The sequence below is a fragment of the Setaria viridis genome, chromosome 2, assembly GCF_005286985.2.
Source record: "Setaria viridis chromosome 2, Setaria_viridis_v4.0, whole genome shotgun sequence".
NCBI lineage: Eukaryota > Viridiplantae > Streptophyta > Magnoliopsida > Poales > Poaceae > Setaria > Setaria viridis.
The window spans coordinates 36,620,518-36,637,926 of record NC_048264.2 but is presented as its reverse complement, the minus strand read 5'-3'; the positions used below and the strand labels follow the sequence as shown (position 1 = coordinate 36,637,926).

The window sequence follows — 17,409 nt, the reverse complement described above, 5'->3', positions numbered from 1 at the left end:
GTTTTTTTTTGTCACTTTACCTTTTTTGGGGGGTATCTCCTCCATGTCGTGCATGTCATAATTAATTCTTCCTCCAAACTTAATTCCAATCGCTTGTCTATTCATATTTGTAGCTCGATTTTCAAACAACTGAATCCTCATGGATACCGTGTATTAAATTGTGATCCATAACTTAAGCCTACTATGCTTGGCATAAAATGGCTAACTGTAATTTTCGTAATGAGAATTTGGAATAAAAATATGTTTAGGACAACTGAATTGATAAAGTTTCTTAGGAAACTTGGCATTCCCATAACTTCATTATACAGCACCCAGTAATTAACAAAAAAAATACTTTGCTTTGGGCGTGAAACATTAGCTCGTTTATAAAAAAAACACTAGCTCAGTAAAATACAAACATCGTGCAACAGAAAAGTAACTAGTACTAGTTGGATTAGTACAAAGCATGACAAGGTGCCGTCCTGCCAGTACATATATAAAGTGATGCCACCATCCAGTTATCAGGAATTCATTTACAACAAAACGAGCCTGGCAATTACAACTAGCATCAATCGTGCCAGATAACCTCAATCTACTAGCTGAGCAATACCAAGTAAACAGCGGACGACTGAAGAACATCAGAACCAACAAAAACACAAGTCATCCAAACTTACTAGCAGGTTCTAAAAGAGTATGAGTTCACTGCAACATACTTGCTGTTACAATGCTCCACAATAACTATAGCATATCATATAGCAAGTCAACCTTCAGCAGTTAACTACTGATGTCAGTTGTAACATAGGTTCATTATATATATAAGGCAAGGCCTGAAACAGAGTCAAATTGTTCTTTCCTGCTCATGGGCTAACAGAAGCAAGATTGGCTACCGCCTGCCAGGTCAAGATATCAGGATGGTGTAGAACAAAAACCAGACCCACACAATTTAGTGCCTAGCACCGGCCATGTGAGCCCACCATACGAGGAGAGTGGGAGAACTGCAGGTTCAAATTGCGTGAATGATGATCCTGTTCGTCAAACTTATAACCTGAAAAGTAAGCAGCATAATTTGTTCAAAGATGCAGACAGACAAGCATAGACCTCATGCAACAAAACTAGCATATTTGCAAATGGTAGACGAGGCAAGTGTGCTAAAAAGAGTAACTATGGCAGGCAATGCAAAAAAACCACAGTAAATTATGCAAACTTAGTTTTAAAGTGGTTAATGAACTATATATAAATATTATGCCACACATATGATTATGGGAGGTCTGCCAAACAGGCCCATAATCATATCTAATTAATCAATTTTATGCTCCAAGCATACATAAGAATTGTCAGATATAGCAAGTGCTGTTATAACATATGTTGATGTGCAGATTGCGTACCTATCAGTCCCGAAGCTAACAAGAAAAAAAAAAGGGAAAGGTATGAACAAATAATAGATCCTTGCTCTATCAAACCGCAAAAATGCAAGCTGAAACAAGGTATTCGGAGCGATCAACTACACTAAAATTAATGTGGCTAGAGCCTAGCTGGCTGCACAAACCAATGAGGGGGGGGGGGGGAATCTTTCTTTATCAACCAAGGAACAATGTTTACTATGAACTGCTGGGGATAAAGAAGCACATGAAGAAGTGGGAACTTGATATAACTATTGCTCAGAAAGAGCAGGGAAGGTGTGCGAATAAAAAGATAACAGTAGACATGATAACAGCAGAATTATTGCTTAATACCATTCGACATGTGGCCCTCTTCGACACCACATGTCATCTGACAGAGTAATGCTTCTCAGATTATAATGCTTTCGAATGGTATTAAGTTAGATTTCTTCAAGCAAAGGGCTATTGGGCAAATTTGCTCAGTAACATCACAGATACAGCTAAAAAAGATAGAACATTGTAAATGCAAATGATGTTATATTCACCTTGAAGAGTTCTCATAGCGAGAAAAGCATGTGCAGGAGTGGCAAAATCAACAAAGCATATTAAATGTCTACTAGACCCTTTGTTGACCAGTCTCACTTCGCGGTACCCCATATATTGGCGAAAGATATCTGAGAAAAATAGTCAATGGGCCCAATCACCTCAATAATAAAGGATGAAACGCAGAAAAAAAGGACAGATGGATTGACAGCATATGAATATATAGTATAGTTGACCAGTGGAAAAGGAATGACAAGTCAGAAAAATATCAGAAAGAGAAATCATCAACACACAAGGATACGTGCAACTTCCCGTCTAGTAGTGTTTGTAGGGAGACCGTCAACATAAATGGTGCTTGTTGCATCTTTAGGAAGAGAGGGCATAGACGCACCAAAAGAAGCAAACTGTCATCATTCACCAGTGAATGAAATGTTAAAACACAGCACTTTAACATTTAGTAAAGAGTTGTTACTCTGAATTAAAAAACAAATAAACCCTATACTACCTCATTGTGTAAGTTAGACCCAAAAGATTGTCCCATTGATGCATTGAATATTGCTGTTTCCTGCTGATGGCCCGTCGTATGCTGTCCATAAGGGTTGTCTACAAAATGTTTATAAAAAGCACTAAGTTAGCCTCATGAACATAAAGCAAGTCATAGATGTTAATAAGTCATTCAAGACCATATGAAATATGATAGCCTCAATAAGGGACGGAGCATTGAGGCCAACATGGGCCAACCCCCTAACCCAACAAAACTCAACTAGAACTAACGCCCACTGTGTTATTTTCTCTGGATTTTGCTCCCTGCAGCAGTCCAATGGCTTCATTGGCTCCAGCTGTAATTCAGGCTAAGCTCTGCCACTGGCTTCAAGTTGTTGTTGTTTGCTCCATTTAAGAAGCAAGCCAAAAGAAATTTAAAAAGAAATCAAGGCAACAGAAAACAACTGTCAAGAAAAAACATCTGAACAGAATCAGGAAAGTGATCTTAGTGCTGATGTGTGTTGGGGTTGTAAAACATCCCAAGAGATTGACAGTCATGTCAATATGAAGAGGAAAAGGGGACAAACTTTATTGGCATGCTTAATAGCTGCAGGAAGTAAGGGCACCAAACAATGTACGGGAGTGCAAAGCCTAAGCCAAACCAACTAGATCTACATAAATACTTTTAGGCTACAGCACACTGTTCTTTTGTGAAATTGGCTGTTTCACACTGAAAACGGACAAATTGGCTGTGGACACTAGGCGGAAAAAGTTTGGTTCTTTGATGCAGGACACCGCCTAGTGTCCTACACCCAATTTCTCCGTATCCCAGTGTGCACAAGCATATACCACAAAAACAGAGTCCTGTAGCGAAATTTGCCTTAATATTGCACAAAGAAAGTGTGCTAAACAACAGGAGTGCAATCCTTAAGCTAAACTAAGCAGAAATACGTAAACAGGTGGGCCACACAACACGTATCTCCCAACCTTTTCCAACAAATCCAAAAGATATGCTACACAAATCTCAATGCTTAACAAGCTACAAGACCAAGCAGCACAAAAATCTCTATATATCTCCTTGCAACTACTTTTCCCAGGATTAATTCAAAGCTTTAGCAGGAAACATAGCCTTGAAGTTACCTACCTGCAATGCTTATGACTTCTGTTCTAGTCCTCTACATGGTTACTACAAAATTGAACCACGCTATAGTAGCACACCTATTAGTGACATGGTTACTACTCAAACAAAAACAATTATCAGGAATAGAATGTTGATCACGAACCGCATTGGTCAACACGCTGGCGCTTGCATGGCAGAGCAGACAATTGCGGCTGTCCCATCATCATCTGGTTGCCCTGTCCCTGTGAATGCTGTTGCAGCAACACCGATGGAGGGCTGAATGGTAGAGGTGCCTGTGCCATCATCACCGACCCCCCCTGTGCAGGCTGTTGCTGCAGCATCGCAGGTGGGGGCCCAAGCGGCAGAGGGGGTTGTGCCATCATCGCTGGATCAGCCTGTGAAAGCTGCTGCATCAATGGCGGAGGGCCGAGTGGCAGAGGTGGAGTTACCATCATGTCTCCTGCTTGAGCTTGCTGCATCTGCATCATGGGCAGAGCGGGAGACTGGGATTGCACCATGCCTTGCGCTTGCTGGTGTGCCGCCATGGCCTGTGCTTGGGCTTGCTGGGACATCGAGGCCATCATCATGCCCATGGACGCCGCTTGAATGGCCATCTGCATACCTTGCTGGGAGCCGGGCACCAGCACAGGCGCGAAATGCTGCTGTTGTGGGGCCACCATTGTTACGCCCTGCGGCGGCGCCATCACGGGAGCACCTTGCGGTGGCGCCGGCGCGCCCTGCTGAGGCGCCAGCCAGAACCCGGGAGGACCCTGCGGGGACCCGGGCGCCGCCACCGCGTGCGCGCCCCCCTGAGGCACCACCGCGAACCCGGGAGCGCCTTGCGGGGACGGCGGGGCCAGCATTGTCGCGCCCTGCTTCGGCGCCGCCGCCGCGGCGAACCCGTAAGCGCCTCGCGGCGACTGCGGCGCGGTCACCGCAGCTTGCTGCTGTGCTGCGGGATCGGCCCCCGGGGCGGCGGCGAGCTGGAGGGAGTTCGGGGCGGCCATCTCTGCTCGGGACCGGAAAGCGTCGCCACTGATGGATCTACACGCCGGAGACGGCTAGGGTTTAGCGGAACGGGGAATGCGGGTGGAGGGCGTCGGCCAGAGCAGGCGCGCATTCTTATAGGAATGCCGTTGCCAGTTTTGTCTCTCGCCCGCGGAGGGGTCGCCGTGGAAGGAAGGTAACGGCGAGGTGGGGCGTGGGCGCGCGGCGGCGGTATGAACTGGAGGAGTCGACACTCGCCAGCCAGCCGGCGTGATGCCGCGCGTGAGCGAGGGAGGAGCTGGGAAACTGCTGACTGCTGAGGTGGAGGTTTTTGCGTGCTGGGCTTTGTAGATGGGCCCTCTCTCTCTCTCTCTCTCCGTGGCATTCGCCTGCTCTGGGCTTGAGGCTCATCTAAGGCGAGTAGAAGGGGGGCCAGCAAGCTCGCTGCTGGGCTAGATAGCCTAGATTTGTGTACGCTCGCATGCGGGAATGGCCAACTGCTGGTCCAGTTAAAAGTTGATATGGATGAGAATGTCAGTCCAGCGCAGAATGAAAGTGATCTTCGAAATTGCGCTCCCTAACTTTTGGAACTCCAAAGAGATGGCCAGGGCGGCATGCTACAGTACTGTAATGACTCACTGAGACGTATCTTGGTCACCATCCACGAACCTCTAGAATGACAACAGGATCCCTTGACCATCCCAGCTTTTCTCGAATCATACTGTTGCCACTACAAATGCCTGGTTGTTGGGCAGCGAGATGGCAGCGACCCGTTACGCTCTCATCATTGGCCGCGATACCCCCTTCCCCTTGAAAATGTTATCACTTATATATCGGTGACATCACGATCCACGAGTGTTATCACTTAGACGAACCAAAGCGCCGAGCAAACGAAGCCTAGCCTACGAAAGCGAGTCCCGTGAGCTTCCATCAGCCATCAGGTGACCGGCACGGCGGGAGCTCGTGCCACGGCGGCCCGGTTAGGTGCGCGACCGCAGTTGGTGGCCGGTCCTGTACCCTACCTTCTAGCCACCCCGCTGCCCGTCCAGCCTGCACCGGGGCCCTGCTGGCCCCGTCTCGCTCTCGCCACTCTTCACCTTCTCCCCTACCCCGTTTGCCGTTGCTTGCGGCCTTGCGCTCTCGCGGTCGTTGCTGCAGCAGTAAAAAAAAAAACGCAGCGAAGTTGATGCGCAGCAAAGCCAGGAAAGGCGCGGCGCGGTAGAAAGAAACAAAGAACGGTCCACGGCGACACACGATCCGAGGCGTCCTCGCCCCTGTCCCGCTGCGAGCCTGCGACGTGCCGATCCCGATTCGCGATTCCCCTCGCCTCCTCACCAACTTGGCCGCCTGGAATCACCGCATGGGGAAATGCCTCCCGGCCCCGTGCCCCCTCCACCCGTTTTTTCCCCGTTGGTTTCCGCCTCGAGCCGGGAAGCCGGGGGGGAGGAGGCGGCAGGAGCCGGCGGTGGTGGGTGTGGTGCCTGCCTTGTACTCCGTACGCCGTGACCGCGACATTCTTTTCTTTTCCCTGACCCTGACCGTCTCCCTCCCTCAAACACCACGCCCCTCGGGTTCCCTATATAGAGCCCGCTCGCCCACCCGCAACCACTCTCCATGACTCCATCCGCCCCTCCCCGCTTGCTCGCGGCCATGGACGGCGTAGTAGACTAGGGGGCCGTAGAGGCGGCGCGGGTGAGAGCGGAGTGCCTCCGCGACACGCTGGGAGGCGGCGGGGATGGGGCTGCTGTCGAACCGGGTCGAGCGGTCGGAGATCAGGCCCGGCGACCACATCTACACCTGGCGGGCCGTCTACGCCTACTCCCACCACGGTACGCTCCTCGACCCCCGCTGAAAATTCCCTGCCCTCACGGAGTCCCAGTAGCGAGTTGCCGCCGGTGGCGCAGATCCGATTGCCCCCACCGGCTCGGCGAAGCGAAACGAGTCGTTCAGCGCTTCAGTGCGCAAGTAAGTCGTTGACTTGACCGGAATTCTGGCCCGCAACGGCTCAATGTGGGCTTCTTTTCGCCGCCGGTGGTATTCCTGACACGGTTGCGCCTTTTGGCTTTCTCGGCGGTAGGATTAATCGTGACTTGAGAGTGGTGTGAAAGTGTGAATGCCTCTGCACTTCGTCTCGAATCGATAATCTTTGAGGTTTTTCTGCTGTTTCGTTCTGCTTTCCGTTGCAGAACTTCTCTGCAAAACCTCTGCTTGAAGCAACCATCGCTTGATTGGCACGATATGTACGTCAAGCATGCCAATTTCTCGTGCTCTCGTCCATTAAAATCTGTGGGAATTCCATGGCATCAGTTTGGTGGCAAACTGGCAATGGATGACTGCAACTGATAGTACTTAAGTTGGGGAACAGCCCTAAAAAAAAAGTTGCGGGACAGGCACTCGATGCCATGTTTCTACTCCATCTCATCTCACCGCAGCTGGTCGTGCATGGAAATGAGGCTTCAGCTGAAGCTCCCATACCCTGTCCATAAAACCTTCCAGATGGCTAGGAGGCCACATGCTGTGTCCTTTGCTTTCCATGTAGAACAAATGGCACTTGTTGCTGCTCACCTACTTCTAACCAACATGTCTGTCTCTATCTGTGCTCTTTGTTGGCTTTAGTGCGCACTGAGGAGTAGCCTTCTTATTGTTAACTCGAGGTTGCTTGCTGGAACGAAGCACTGTAAGGTTGACCCATACTGTACTGAACTTGATAAGTGACTACTTTAGGCTTAGTTGCTGTAAACTCCTATCACCAAAGTATCCTATGTTAAGCTGTTGAACTATTCAGTCACTTTTACTGAGACCAATGTAACCTCCTTTTTTTTTACCCTTTACCAGGCTCTGACTGTATTTATTATTTACCACAGTTCTTTTACTTTGCATCACTTTGCTTTCATACAACAGTCTTTGATCTTCATTTACGAAACGTAGATGACACTCTACAGAGTGTCACAATGTGCTATGGGGATAGTGTGTCTCCACAATCAGTGCTTATTGTTGACAGATGCAGTGTTCTATCTAATTAAAGCCGCCCTTTATGGTCAATTGGTCAGGCCTATATCTTGGGAGGACAAGATCTGGGTTCTGCATTTTGCCTGTAAAAGCTGCAGTATATTTGTGGGGGAAAAAAAACCCTACTTGGCTCCTTCTCCTGCATTATATATCCTCTCTGACCCTGGATTAATTTGTTAAGGAATAGTTTTTTTTTCATGTTTCAGCAAGTTACTCATTTTTGTAGAGAATTCAACATGCTATTCACAACAGAGCAATATCTCAAGCAATTCAATATCATTAACTACCTTCTGTTTTGAAATTCTTTTCCATTGCTTCTCAACAAATTTTCTTGTGTCATGTTCAGGAATTTATGTTGGAGGAAGCAAGGTGGTCCATTTTACACGAAAAAAAGAAATTGAAAGTTCAGATTCATCAGACTCTGCCTCCAGCCTCATCTCCGAGGTTCCATCAGAGTGCCCAACATTCCCCGATTGTGGATTTCAGCTGCCGAATAGTGGTGTTGTCCTCACTTGCCTAGACTGTTTCCTCCGCAATGGCTCCCTCTACTGCTTTGAGTATGGAGTGCCATCTGCGGTTTTCCTCGCAAAACTTCGTGGGGGAACCTGCACCATTGCGGAATCAGACCCACCAGAGGTTGTTGTCCATCGAGCAATGTACTTGCTTCAAAATGGGTTTGGAAACTATGACATGTTTGAGAAGAACTGTGAGGACTTTGCACTCTACTGCAAGACTGGCCTTCTACCTGTTGAGGAACCTGGCATTGGGACTAGTGGGCAAGCTTCTTCTGCCATTGGTGTGCCATTGGCAGCTCTTCTGTCCACTCCATTTAAGCTTCTAGCTGCCGGTCCACTCGGAATGGCCACTGTCACAGCTGGGATGTACTGTGCTGGTAGATACATTACTGACATAGGAGTAAGAAAGGATGTAGCAAAAGTTGAAGTGGAGAAATTGTCATCACACCCTGGTTTCCGCCTTGTTGAAGATGAAGAATCGGTGAACAAGCGATCAGAAAAACCGAAGACGTTGCTCCCTATGAAGAGGAAACGTGAAAGGTGACTGCAAAACGCAGATTGGGACAATGAACTTCTCTGCCCTTCAATTGGTGCAGAATTGTGGATAATGTGGGATATAATATATGCTCCACTGTAATAAAACTGGTATAGATATGTACCTTCAGAATGTGCCCTACTTTGATTAGGAGCACACCTCATATGATCAATTGAACATCCTTATAAGTTGAATTACCGAATCACTATATCATCTAATTTTTCTTCTATTATGTTCTGTGATTTTGAATTTTTTTTATTATCTAAATTTTCTTCTATTATGTTCTAAATTTTCTTCTATTTATGTTCTGTAATTCTGTCATCCGCTTCAATTCTATACTGATCTTAAATTTTTTTTAAAAAAAATAAGAGTATGGTTTCCAGACTCTGGGAGGCCACAATTTCTGGACTTACTCGAAGGGGCATATTGTCGGCAATGCTGTTTTCAATAGGTATCCTGTATGAGTAGGTCTTTCGTCCATACCTGATGATTGCTGAATGACTGCTTATTCAGATTGTACCAGATGTAAGTCACAGCGGAAACTTCAGTACCTTTTCTGCATGTAACAACAGGGCAAAGATGCTCATTGTTTCCTTTGGAAATCACCTGCATCCGCAGCCTCCCCTTTTACTACATGCCTTTCCCTTTGTGCTCTGTCTTTAATCATTGATCCGGTAGACCCTCTACCTAACCCCTGTGTTTCATTCGTTTTCTCACTGATCTGGATCAAAAGGCTGGCCACATTGTGTACTGAGATCTGGGCATGGATTTGAACCAGAGAAAAGTGCCGGTGCCTGTCTGGACCATTGTTTCAGAGTAACAGAGGAATGGTGCTCAGGAAAATACCTTCTGCCATTGCGGTGTGCTTCCTTGTCAGTTGATCTGTTTGACTCGTATTGTACTCGTGTGTAAGTACCTATGCTTCTGGAAAGCACGTGAGGAGTGCTGTACAGTTTATGTGGCTGAGAATGTGATTAGCAATACCCTAGAAGATTATTCCCCTTTTTTGGGATTTCTCATGGTATATTTTTCTTGTAATTCAGACCGGGGAAAGTTACCGATACTAGCTAACGGTTGCAAGTAGAAAACAATTAGAATGAGTGCAGCAGGTTAACGAATTACAGTTTCCTGCCTAGCACGTGGTGTTGGCGAAGTTGTTTTAGCTCGACATTTTCAGCATGAAAAATTGTGGACTGGCAGAAGGCAGATGGTGTGAATTTGCAGGTCCATAGCGGATAGTCTCTTCACTTCTTCAGTTTTCCTCCCAAGCCCAAATCATAATGTAGCCTACTGGCCTGTGTGAATTCAGAATTTCAGATCGCGGCCTATGTTGCTCACTAACAACATATCAACAATAGGCCTTCTGTGTACCCGTCTGTGCTGCTTCAATCGGCCCAAATGTTTTGGCTAATCACAAATTGGCATAGATGCCTGGAGTATCTAGCTGCTTATTTTATTACAGAAGCTTTTGGATTGCTTGGACACTTTAGGTAGGGACAGAAGAACTTGTTTTTGTTTTTTATTTGGAGCAACTGCATTCTTCTTGTCTATTCAGTATTCACACATTGAGATATTATATGTTTTGGAACTGCAATTATTGTAAGAGACTGGCACCTTGCTCCGTTTTGCAGCTGGTGCTCTATTCTACCCTTTTTATACAGGAAGCCAGCCGTAGAGGTAGCTGAACCGTGCAAGAAAGGAACAGAGGATTGGGACACGAATGCCATGCCGGATAATTAGTGCTAGCCGTGTCCACTTCATCTGCATGTCTGGCTTCTGGTTCCTGCCCACAAGGGTCATGAAGCTTATGATCTTTTCACGATGAGAATTGTACTTCGATATTTGTTAGAGGAATGCGATAATCGAAATGTACAAGTGGCAAGTTTGCGCTTCTTCTAAAATAAACATCCTTGCGCTACGGTGTCGATCGGTGCAGACCTTTGTAAAGTTCGAAGTTGACCAGCGCTGATGACAAGAAGCACGTAGTTTTCGTTCGTGCTTTGTCTTCATATATCATTCAGGTGCTGCAGAGAATGGCATGTTGATATTCTGCAACTGTCCTAGTATTACGTTAATCACAGGAAAAATCCGGCCATATAGGTATGCCAAGAAGAATGCATCGCAACAAGAATGCCATGCCGTGGATGTTTCCTGCACTTCTCTGCATCTCCATGGGCGATAAGCATGGCTGGCTTGTCTAGTTGTCTTCAGGTTCGGGGCCTTGTTTAGAAGAGTACGTTGTCTGAAATGCACAGTACAAGTTGCATCGCCGATCATCGCTGAAAAATTTCCTAAGCCAGATTTCCGATTAGTGCTGATAGTTTTTGTTCGCAGGATTCGATCAATGCTTTTTAATTGTAGATTTCATCGATGCTTTTTTTGAATTACGGATTCGATCAATGCTGATGTCAGGATGCGCGTACCTTTGTGCTTTGTGTTTTGTTATACACATCCGTGCACCATTTTTCATGCTTAGGTTTTCTACTTATCTCGGCGATGCTCAGAAAAAAAAACTACATGCTCGTCCGGAGAACAACAGCATGCATTGTCGTGTCAAAAAGCTCTGTACTGGGTTCGGAGTTCTGACTCGCAAGTCGCAAGTTGAAGATGACGAGAGCGCCCCGCGCGGCTGCGGTTGCTGGCCGGCCAAAAAGCACGGCGCCGGGTTCTCACTTATCCCCCGCATCGCTTCATGCTTGGGATGGGATGAGAGATGGTGACGCCGATAGGTACGCGGGAGGGGTGACCGTGCGGGTTGGCAGCGAGAAGCCTGCCGAGCCGGGCGAGGATTTTGCCTTGCCGCGAGAGCGACACGCCCGGCCCGACCCTTTGTGTCGCCGCCACCCGCCAGCCCCGGCCGAGTACCCCAGGGACGCGAAGCCGAAGACGTCGCGGCCGCCGTCCGGTTCGCTTCGCTGCTACTAGCGACTAGCGCAAGCGGAAATCACGAGCCAGCCGTGGGTGCGCAACCACGGGCGCACCACACGGCGTCACGACACGGCCTACTAGCCCACCCGGTTCGACCCCGATCGGCATCTCACCTGATCCGCCGCGTGCTACACGCACACCTCCTCGTTTGTGTGAGCCTGTCACGTTGCGCTGGCCTCTTTCGGCACGGCACGGGACGCGGCACGCGCCCCAACGGGCACCGGACCCCGATATGTATCCCGCCGCCCGGGGGGGCCAGCTGGCAAGCCCCCGCCGCCAGTGCAAGTGCAGGTGCAGCAACACCGAACCTCACGCCACGCGCGGGGCAGAGGCGGCGCCGCACATACATACCCAGAGCACAGATCGATCGATCGATCGGCCCCATGGCGATCGGCGGGGCGGAGGCCGGCAACGGCGGCGGGGGAGGGGCAGGCGGCGGCGCGGTCGGGGACAAGAGGAGCGTGCTGGTGACGGGCGGCGCGGGGTTCATCGGCACGCACACGGTGCTGCGCCTGCTGGAGCGGGGCTACGGCGTCACCGTCGTCGACAACTTCCACAACTCCGTCCCCGAGGCGCTCGACCGGGTCCGCCTCATCGCCGGACCCGCGCTCTCCGCCCGCCTCGACTTCGTCCTCGTGCGTACTCGTGACTCGTCCCTGTCCCTCCCGCGCCGCCGTTTCGCTCGAGCCAAATCGCGCCCCTTCTCGTGATGCTTGCTTTCCCCTTGGCCATATGCGCATGCCTGATTCATTTCTCGACCGTGGCGCGTGTGGGTTTTCAGGGGGATCTGAGGAACATCGATGACCTGGAGAAGGTGTTCGCGGCCAGGAGGTGCTAGATCGATCCATCCCTTCTCTTCCCAATTTCCTCATTTCGAGTCTGTTTGGCGCGCTTGCCAAGAGAAAACGTGCATGCCACTGCCACCCATGCGTTTGTTGCTGCCCTCCGTGTCCCACCAGGTACGACGCCGTCATCCACTTCGCCGGGCTGAAGGCCGTGGGGGAGAGCGTCGCGCACCCGGACATGTACTACGACAACAACCTCGTCGGCACCATCAACCTCTACAAGACCATGAAGAAGCACGGCTGCATGAAGGTAAGTACGTGCTGCATGATCGATCCGCCTCTTTCCTGCACGATCTCTGACGACCCCGCGCGCACGGCGCACGTGCAGATGGTGTTCTCGTCGTCGGCGACCGTGTACGGCTGGCCGGAGGTGATCCCGTGCGTCGAGGACGCCAACCTGCAGGCCGCGAACCCCTACGGCAGGACCAAGGTGAAATTCGCCGTGCCGATCGAAACCGCCAGCCAATCGTGTCGCGTACTGTACTGTGTTTGTGGTTCACGTCCGTTGACAGCGACGCGTAACGGCCGCGACGCTCTCGTCGTTTGCTTTGCTGCTGCAGCTTATCCTGGAGGATATGGCGCGGGACTACCACCGCGCGGACCCGGGGTGGAGCATCGTCCTGCTGCGCTACTTCAACCCCATCGGCGCGCACAGCTCAGGCGAGATCGGCGAGGATCCCAAGGGTGTACCCAACAACCTGCTGCCCTACATCCAGCAGGTCGCCGTCGGCAGGCTCCCCGAGCTCAGCGTCTACGGCCACGATTATCCCACCCGGGACGGCACCGCGGTGCGTGCAACCCTTACCTGACGCTGGCAGATTATCGTGGCGGCATTTGGTTGGAACGCCGAAATGTTTGCATACCGTTTCTGGAGTGAAAGTGATTTTGGCCGTAATTTCTTTTTATCGATTGGTGTGTTGCAGATCAGGGACTACATACACGTCGTCGACCTGGCCGACGGGCACATCGCAGCGCTGAACAAGCTCTTCGACACTCCTGACATCGGTACCACGCTGCCGTTCCATTTCTGGGCAGCACACGTTCAGCAATAGCATCCAGCTGACCATAGTATCTCGTGTTCATCCCTTGATTTTTCTGGGTAGGTTGTGTGGCCTACAATCTGGGCACAGGGCGCGGCACATCCGTTCTGGAGATGGTGGCGGCGTTCAAGAAGGCGTCCGGCAAGGTTTTATCCGTGCATGGATGGATCATCGTGTCTCTCTAATCCGGTGAAAACGACCCCGAAACTGACGTTTCTGGCTGCGAAACTGCAGGAGATTTCCACCAAGTTCTGCCCCAGGAGGCCGGGTGACGCGACGGAGGTTTACGCGTCCACTGAGAAGGCTGAAAGGGAGCTTGGATGGAGGTAATAATAATTGTTGTGAACAGTGACACCTCTATCTTATCCGCATTTTTTGATAGCGTATTAATAATTGATAACTTTCGTGCTCTAACTTCTTGGTCAAAAATGCAAAGCTGAGAGCTGCTATTCTTGTTGCAGAGCACAGTACGGAATCGAGGACATGTGCAGGGACCAGTGGAACTGGGCCAAGAAGAACCCGTTCGGCTACTGTGGCACTGCCGAAAAGAAGTAGAGTGGATTCATCGGAACTCCGGACTGAAATTGTCCATAGTGTGCCTGCTCGGTTGTGATTTTTTGGTGGCTGCAGATAGTGCTGTAGCGGCTATTTGTCTGGAACCTATCAGTGGAAGATGTAATAAGTACAGAGACCACTCAAATGTGCCTACAAAAGTTTCATACGATGCCTCTTCTTATAAGATTACTAGAGAGATTGCTTATCGTATTTGGATAGTGCTAAAGCATAAGCTCTCGGGTTGTGGAAAGCAATAGCCATATATACTTTGTGACGTGTCGGCGGGTGCTGCCGTGCTGCTGTGTGATGTTGGTATGTTATTGCTTGCTGCCGGCCGGGCGACTTCAGATGGTTGGAGCGCTGGTTTGTCTCTTCTCGCCCCACAGGCTGCGCTTGACAAGTTCCCCTTGCTCTCCCTTTTGGTCCCCGAGGACAATTGCTAATTTCCTGAGCCTGCGCTGCAATGTGTCCGTGCCTGTTACCAAACGTCATAGGCAGATATTTCCTTCCCACTACAAGCTCCCTGGCATCAGTTTTGTCTCTAGTATTTGTGGTGCTACACTTGATGTATGACAAAGCAGCTAGGATTCTTTCATTCTTAGAGTAGAGATGGGCAACCTCCTCTCGGTCTTGTCTACGTGCCATCTATGAACCTATTGTCCTCTCGAATCTGCTCTCGCAGTTACGTGCCCAATAATTTGTTACCCAAGCACATGCGTATTGGTGATGCTATCATCTAAACTCATGCCTGCTCTAACCGATTTGGGGACCATGTCAGGTCACAGTTTTCAGGGATATGCTTAATGAGATATTACCAGTGGTTATTTAAATTGGAAAATGAGACGGGGATCATGGTTTAATTTAGGAATAAGATTACATTTGGTCCCTCAACTCTCTTGCTCGTCTAAACCCCTAACTCTAAAACCGTCTAGTTTTGGCCCCCGAGCCCAATTAAAGCAATTTAGGACCAACGTGGAACAAATTTTAATTACATACGAATTAAAAAAACTCAAACACTTCAAAAAAAATCCAGAGATAATTTTTACCCAATATAATATCACAAGAATAATGTGAACCAAGTTCTACAATCTTCAAATAAAAGATGCGATAAATTTTTAAAATAAACTTGAAGATTTATTAAATTCAAGTAAACAATTCAATAAACCTTCAAAATTATATTTTAAATCTATTGAATCATTTATTTGAAGATCGTAGAACTTCTTTCATGGGCTCTAGTTAATTTTGTGAGATATTTTATACCCCAAATTTCTCCATAATTTTTTCTAGAATTTTTGAAAGTGTTTGAGTATTTTTCTCCTCATTGAAATATTTTCTTTCATCTAAATTAAAAACCACTGCCATGTCAACCCTTAAGCGCTTTGCTGGAACCAGGAAGGGTATTGACGTTCATGGCATCTAAACTAGACAATATTAGAATTAGGGGGAAATTAGATAAATTGGATAGTTGAGGTGCCAAATATTATTCACTTTATGTTAAAAAGACACCATGAGCATCTGCAAGGAGGGAAAGATGTGGAGGAACACCTGCTGAAGCTAGTAACCTTAAAGCACCGCCGTTTTGGTGATGTCTAAAGAGTAGAGATGGTGCTGATTCTCTGTCAGGCCCACAAATCCTTGCCTTTATGCAAGAAAAGGGTACCATCCATCTCATGAAACGTACCCTAGACTTGTAGAGTAACACGGAAGATTAATTCTAAATATGATCGGTGTCATGTACTTTTGTGAAAAAGATAGTGAATATGTCTCTTTTGTCCTAAGTTTTTATCCCTAAAATGATTCCTTTGATTTTACACGTGGTACGTAAAATACTAAGTTTCCATCCCTAAAATGATTCCTTTGATTTTACACTTGGTATATAAAATACTCAACTACTCCTCCATTTTCTCCTACTCCCTAATACTATGAATCTATAAAAATTAAAACGACCTGCAAACGGAGGGAGGACTACATATGAGTTATTGTTTATCAATATCTCCAAATAAAACTTCAGCTGCGTATGATATATTTCTTCACCGGAGGTCTCTACCATTTTTTTTCTCCTGAAGTGCGCTGATTTGCGCGTTGGGTGCACGTCATCGAAAGAACAAAAAATAAATAGCGAAAGAGTAAAATACATTGCGGTCCTCAAACTTGTAAGAGTGTGTCATTTAGGTCCATGAACTCTGAAATTACAGTTTTAACTTTGTTCACCACAGGTCCAAAATGTCTTAGTCGGCATCTGTGTTCCTACGTGGCATGCTGACTATGTGCCAGCATGGACTAGTGAGGTGGCTAACATCTTAGGCCCACATGCCAGCGGCCCTGTGCTTCTTTGTTTCTCACCGTGTCTTCTTCCTCGCCACGCCGGGAGAGGGACCGCTGGCGACGACGGGAGGGGAGAGCCTAGCGAGCAGGTTGGCTGCCTTATCGGCGGAGAGTAATGGTGCGAACTTGAGGATGGGGCCCCCTTGGCCTCTGATCAGGGCACTGCCTACACGAAGCGGATGCAGGCCTCAACGCAGGCATCGAAGATGAACTAGAGCGCCACGAGAGGAGGTCGAGGGCCTCGCCGCAGAACGAATGGTGCCCGCCAAATTGAGCGTGTGGAAGAGGCAGAACGGAGACGGGACGACGGCTCGCCGGGCGCTTGCGCTTGCAAGGAGTAATTTGGGGATTTTTTTTTTTTTGCTTTTCGGGGATGGCGGAAAGGAAGGTGGTCCCAAGGCTACTTGAGTGCCATGTCGCGACAGCCGCCGCCGCCCTTCTCAAGCCCGCACTGGCGTTCGCCGCAGCTGGAGCAACAGCCAGCTCGATGCCTTTGCCGCCGCTTTCATCAGTTCATCCAGGAAGGAGAGAAGCCGGTGAAACAGGCAGCGCATGCTGAGCGAGCACACATTGCACCACTGGGAAGCTAATTTGGAACTCTGGTCAATGATTGATGCGGAATGCTTGCAGGTCAACTAATACCGCCACCATGTCCCCGTCGATCTCCCTTCTTTGCTCATCTTTTTCCAATCCGAGCAGAGCAAGCAAGCAGACAGCAGTCGAGCTTTCTTTCTCCGCTTCTTTTCCGTCGATTGAGTAGGCAACTCTCGCTTATCCCTAAGCAGCCATCGCTATTACGCTCTTCTCCATCATGTTTTCTTCTACACGCACAAGCACTAACTAGCTTCTTCCTCTTGTTCCTTCTGTACGAAACCAGCAGTCCAGCAGCTGCAGCTGCTTCCACAGATCTCCCACCTCAACCCTCCAAACGAGCAAGCAACAAATTCATAGCAGGATGCAGAATTGCAGATCCACCTGCTCCCTCGCCGCGCACTGCAAGTCCCCACATGGGTCGTCCATCCACGTGAAACTGCGCTCCAACGTTGTGGCCAGCACGTCACCAAGCCGTCAGCGGCACCACCGAGCTCCTCGGCGAGGAGCTCGTGCATCCCATCTACGGTAATCGTTATCTCTATTTGGGAGCTTGCAATCTCCTCTCCTCCCCC

The 17,409-nt window shown here is 48.8% G+C and overlaps 3 protein-coding genes across 3 annotated transcripts; 2 read left to right on the top strand and 1 right to left on the bottom strand.

Moving 5' to 3' along the window:
• Positions 1-433: 433 nt before the first annotated feature.
• On the bottom strand, positions 434-4,817 carry LOC117842027 (uncharacterized). The gene is made up of 5 exons (XM_034722358.2): positions 3,668-4,817; positions 2,407-2,504; positions 2,203-2,305; positions 1,904-2,032; positions 434-1,024 (listed from the first exon to the last, which is right to left on the bottom strand). Exons 1-5 carry the CDS (start codon positions 4,509-4,511, stop codon positions 930-932), a joined length of 1,269 nt encoding a protein of 422 aa, XP_034578249.1. The 5' UTR covers positions 4,512-4,817; the 3' UTR covers positions 434-929.
• A 1,100-nt stretch (positions 4,818-5,917) lies between these two features.
• Positions 5,918-8,744, top strand: LOC117845955 (protein LEAD-SENSITIVE 1). Its single transcript, XM_034727040.2, has 2 exons — positions 5,918-6,320; positions 7,847-8,744. Exons 1-2 carry the CDS (start codon positions 6,227-6,229, stop codon positions 8,557-8,559), a joined length of 807 nt encoding a protein of 268 aa, XP_034582931.1. The 5' UTR covers positions 5,918-6,226; the 3' UTR covers positions 8,560-8,744.
• A 2,987-nt stretch (positions 8,745-11,731) lies between these two features.
• Positions 11,732-14,128, top strand: LOC117845954 (bifunctional UDP-glucose 4-epimerase and UDP-xylose 4-epimerase 1). Its single transcript, XM_034727038.2, has 9 exons — positions 11,732-12,113; positions 12,260-12,309; positions 12,438-12,573; positions 12,652-12,753; positions 12,884-13,111; positions 13,247-13,328; positions 13,427-13,509; positions 13,598-13,689; positions 13,825-14,128. Exons 1-9 carry the CDS (start codon positions 11,862-11,864, stop codon positions 13,916-13,918), a joined length of 1,119 nt encoding a protein of 372 aa, XP_034582929.1. The 5' UTR covers positions 11,732-11,861; the 3' UTR covers positions 13,919-14,128.
• The last annotated feature ends 3,281 nt before the right edge of the window (positions 14,129-17,409 follow it).

Coding starts and splice junctions, on each gene's coding strand:
- LOC117842027 (XM_034722358.2), bottom strand. CDS start 4,511: ATGGCCGCCCCGAACTCCCTCCAGCTCGCCGCCGCCCCGGGGGCCGAT. Junction 2,505..3,667: donor CCAGCGTGTTGACCAATGCG/GTTCGTGATCAA, acceptor AACATTTTGTAG/ACAACCCTTATGGACAGCAT. Junction 1,025..1,903: donor CGCTATGAGAACTCTTCAAG/GTGAATATAACA, acceptor CTTACTTTTCAG/GTTATAAGTTTGACGAACAG.
- LOC117845955 (XM_034727040.2), top strand. CDS start 6,227: ATGGGGCTGCTGTCGAACCGGGTCGAGCGGTCGGAGATCAGGCCCGGC. Junction 6,321..7,846: donor CTACGCCTACTCCCACCACG/GTACGCTCCTCG, acceptor TGTCATGTTCAG/GAATTTATGTTGGAGGAAGC.
- LOC117845954 (XM_034727038.2), top strand. CDS start 11,862: ATGGCGATCGGCGGGGCGGAGGCCGGCAACGGCGGCGGGGGAGGGGCA. Junction 12,574..12,651: donor AGAAGCACGGCTGCATGAAG/GTAAGTACGTGC, acceptor GCGCACGTGCAG/ATGGTGTTCTCGTCGTCGGC. Junction 13,510..13,597: donor TCAAGAAGGCGTCCGGCAAG/GTTTTATCCGTG, acceptor GCGAAACTGCAG/GAGATTTCCACCAAGTTCTG.